General features: G+C 45.3%; 1 protein-coding gene across 1 annotated transcript; it reads right to left on the bottom strand.

The window, feature by feature from the left end:
- Positions 1-575: 575 nt before the first annotated feature.
- Pmar_PMAR013517 (hypothetical protein) lies at positions 576-851 on the bottom strand (the record flags this gene model as incomplete). The annotated part of the gene is made up of 1 exon (XM_002772160.1): positions 576-851. A coding segment is annotated over one exon (276 nt), but the record flags the coding sequence as incomplete, so codon positions are not given.
- Positions 852-1,564: the final 713 nt, after the last annotated feature.

Raw genomic sequence — 1,564 nt, 5'->3', positions numbered from 1 at the left:
ACCACTATCAATAAGAGCTCTTCCCCACAGTGCGATCAGAAGATTGGTCGTAACATCTCTGAAGGTGAGCTTAACATCCATGTAGAATAGTCCATGAGGGTGAGAATCGATTACCATAGCTGATGTAGTCGTAATTTCTTCTCCACCCAAAGAGGAGGGCTTTACTTGTTGAGAGTCCAGGCCACCACCACCCTTCTGGCTCTCCTTCAGCTTCTTATACAACACATCACGTTGTTGCTTGGTCATAGGGTTCAAAGCTAGAGTAGGACAACACCTTGCAAAATGACCATGTTGCTGACATCGAGTACAAGTTATGGCCGCAGAATCTCTTGACTCACATTTATCTCTATCAGAAGAACTCTCATGATGAAGCCCACACTTAGGGCACCTGAGCCCCTCCTTAACACCTAAAGGTGTTTTACTCGGGCAATTGTAAGTGTAGTGGTCTTGAGCTAAACATCGTTGACAGCGGTAATGTAACAAATTACTTTTAGTAAAGTCTGCACTCACATAGCTTCTTCCATCTACTGAATGTTGAAGACTCTTCCGAGGTATCGGTGACGATGATGAGGTACTCATGGTGGCAGCCGCTACAACCAAATTAGGGTCAGCATTAGAGCGAGCTTGATCCTTCTTATATAAATGCCTACATATCCACCTAGCTCGACGCTTGAGCTGCTTGATTGACCATGATTCGATCTCTTCAGCATCGTAATCCTTCTCGATACGACCTCTTATCCGCGGATCCAATCCGTGAATGAAGTAACCAGTTACTATCTCGCCGTCGTTAAGCAAGTCTGTCAGAGCATCGAACTTGTCACAGTAAGCCTCAAACCTCTCTAAGATTGAACCTTTACCAGGTGTCATTCTCAACGACATAAGCTTAATTCTTACGTTGAAATAATCATCACTGGTACTGTAGGTTTCATAGAGTAGATCCCACACACGCTGAAGCAAGTTGCTGAAGGTAGGAACATGCTTCAAGCGTTTAACTGAGTGGTCTATTATATGTTGGACCGGTTCCGTTAGAGAGCGGTACAAATAACAATATCTTTCCGCATCGCTCGCAAAGATGTAGGCTTGACTAGAGGTAAGGGCAGAATAAAATTCTCGGATACCTCTAGTGTCAGTTTCCCCACTAAACTTTGTCACGGGCGAAAAGTTTTTGCTATTCTTCCAAGCTTTACTCAGGGTCCCGGTCCCACCTCTTAGTAAGTCCATTCTCACATCTTGAAGTGGTTGTTCCTTACCAGAGACATCTGCCGCAGAACCAGAAGACCTCATTGGCCTATAACGCTCCATTCTATTCGGCTTAGGAGTGGAATGAGGTAAACCCACCGCATCCTCTCCGTCATAAGAGAGAGTATCAGAATCGTCTTCATCACTCTGTCTACGCGAGAGTCTTCTAGCTTCAGGCTTCGCGTGCTCCCGTATCTGATTATTCAGAATACACGGTCTGTCTGGGGCTAGGGGGTCTCCTGTAGATCGAGGAAGATTTTGAGACGAAACTTGTGGCACAACCGATTTACTAGCAAGCACCGAACTAATAGCATTAGTAACCGCA

The sequence above is a fragment of the Perkinsus marinus genome, assembly GCF_000006405.1.
Source record: "Perkinsus marinus ATCC 50983 genomic scaffold scf_1104296961892, whole genome shotgun sequence".
Taxonomy (NCBI): domain Eukaryota; phylum Perkinsozoa; order Perkinsida; family Perkinsidae; genus Perkinsus; species Perkinsus marinus.
Note: the sequence above shows the minus strand (reverse complement) of the source record. Positions and strands in the feature narration are given on the sequence as shown.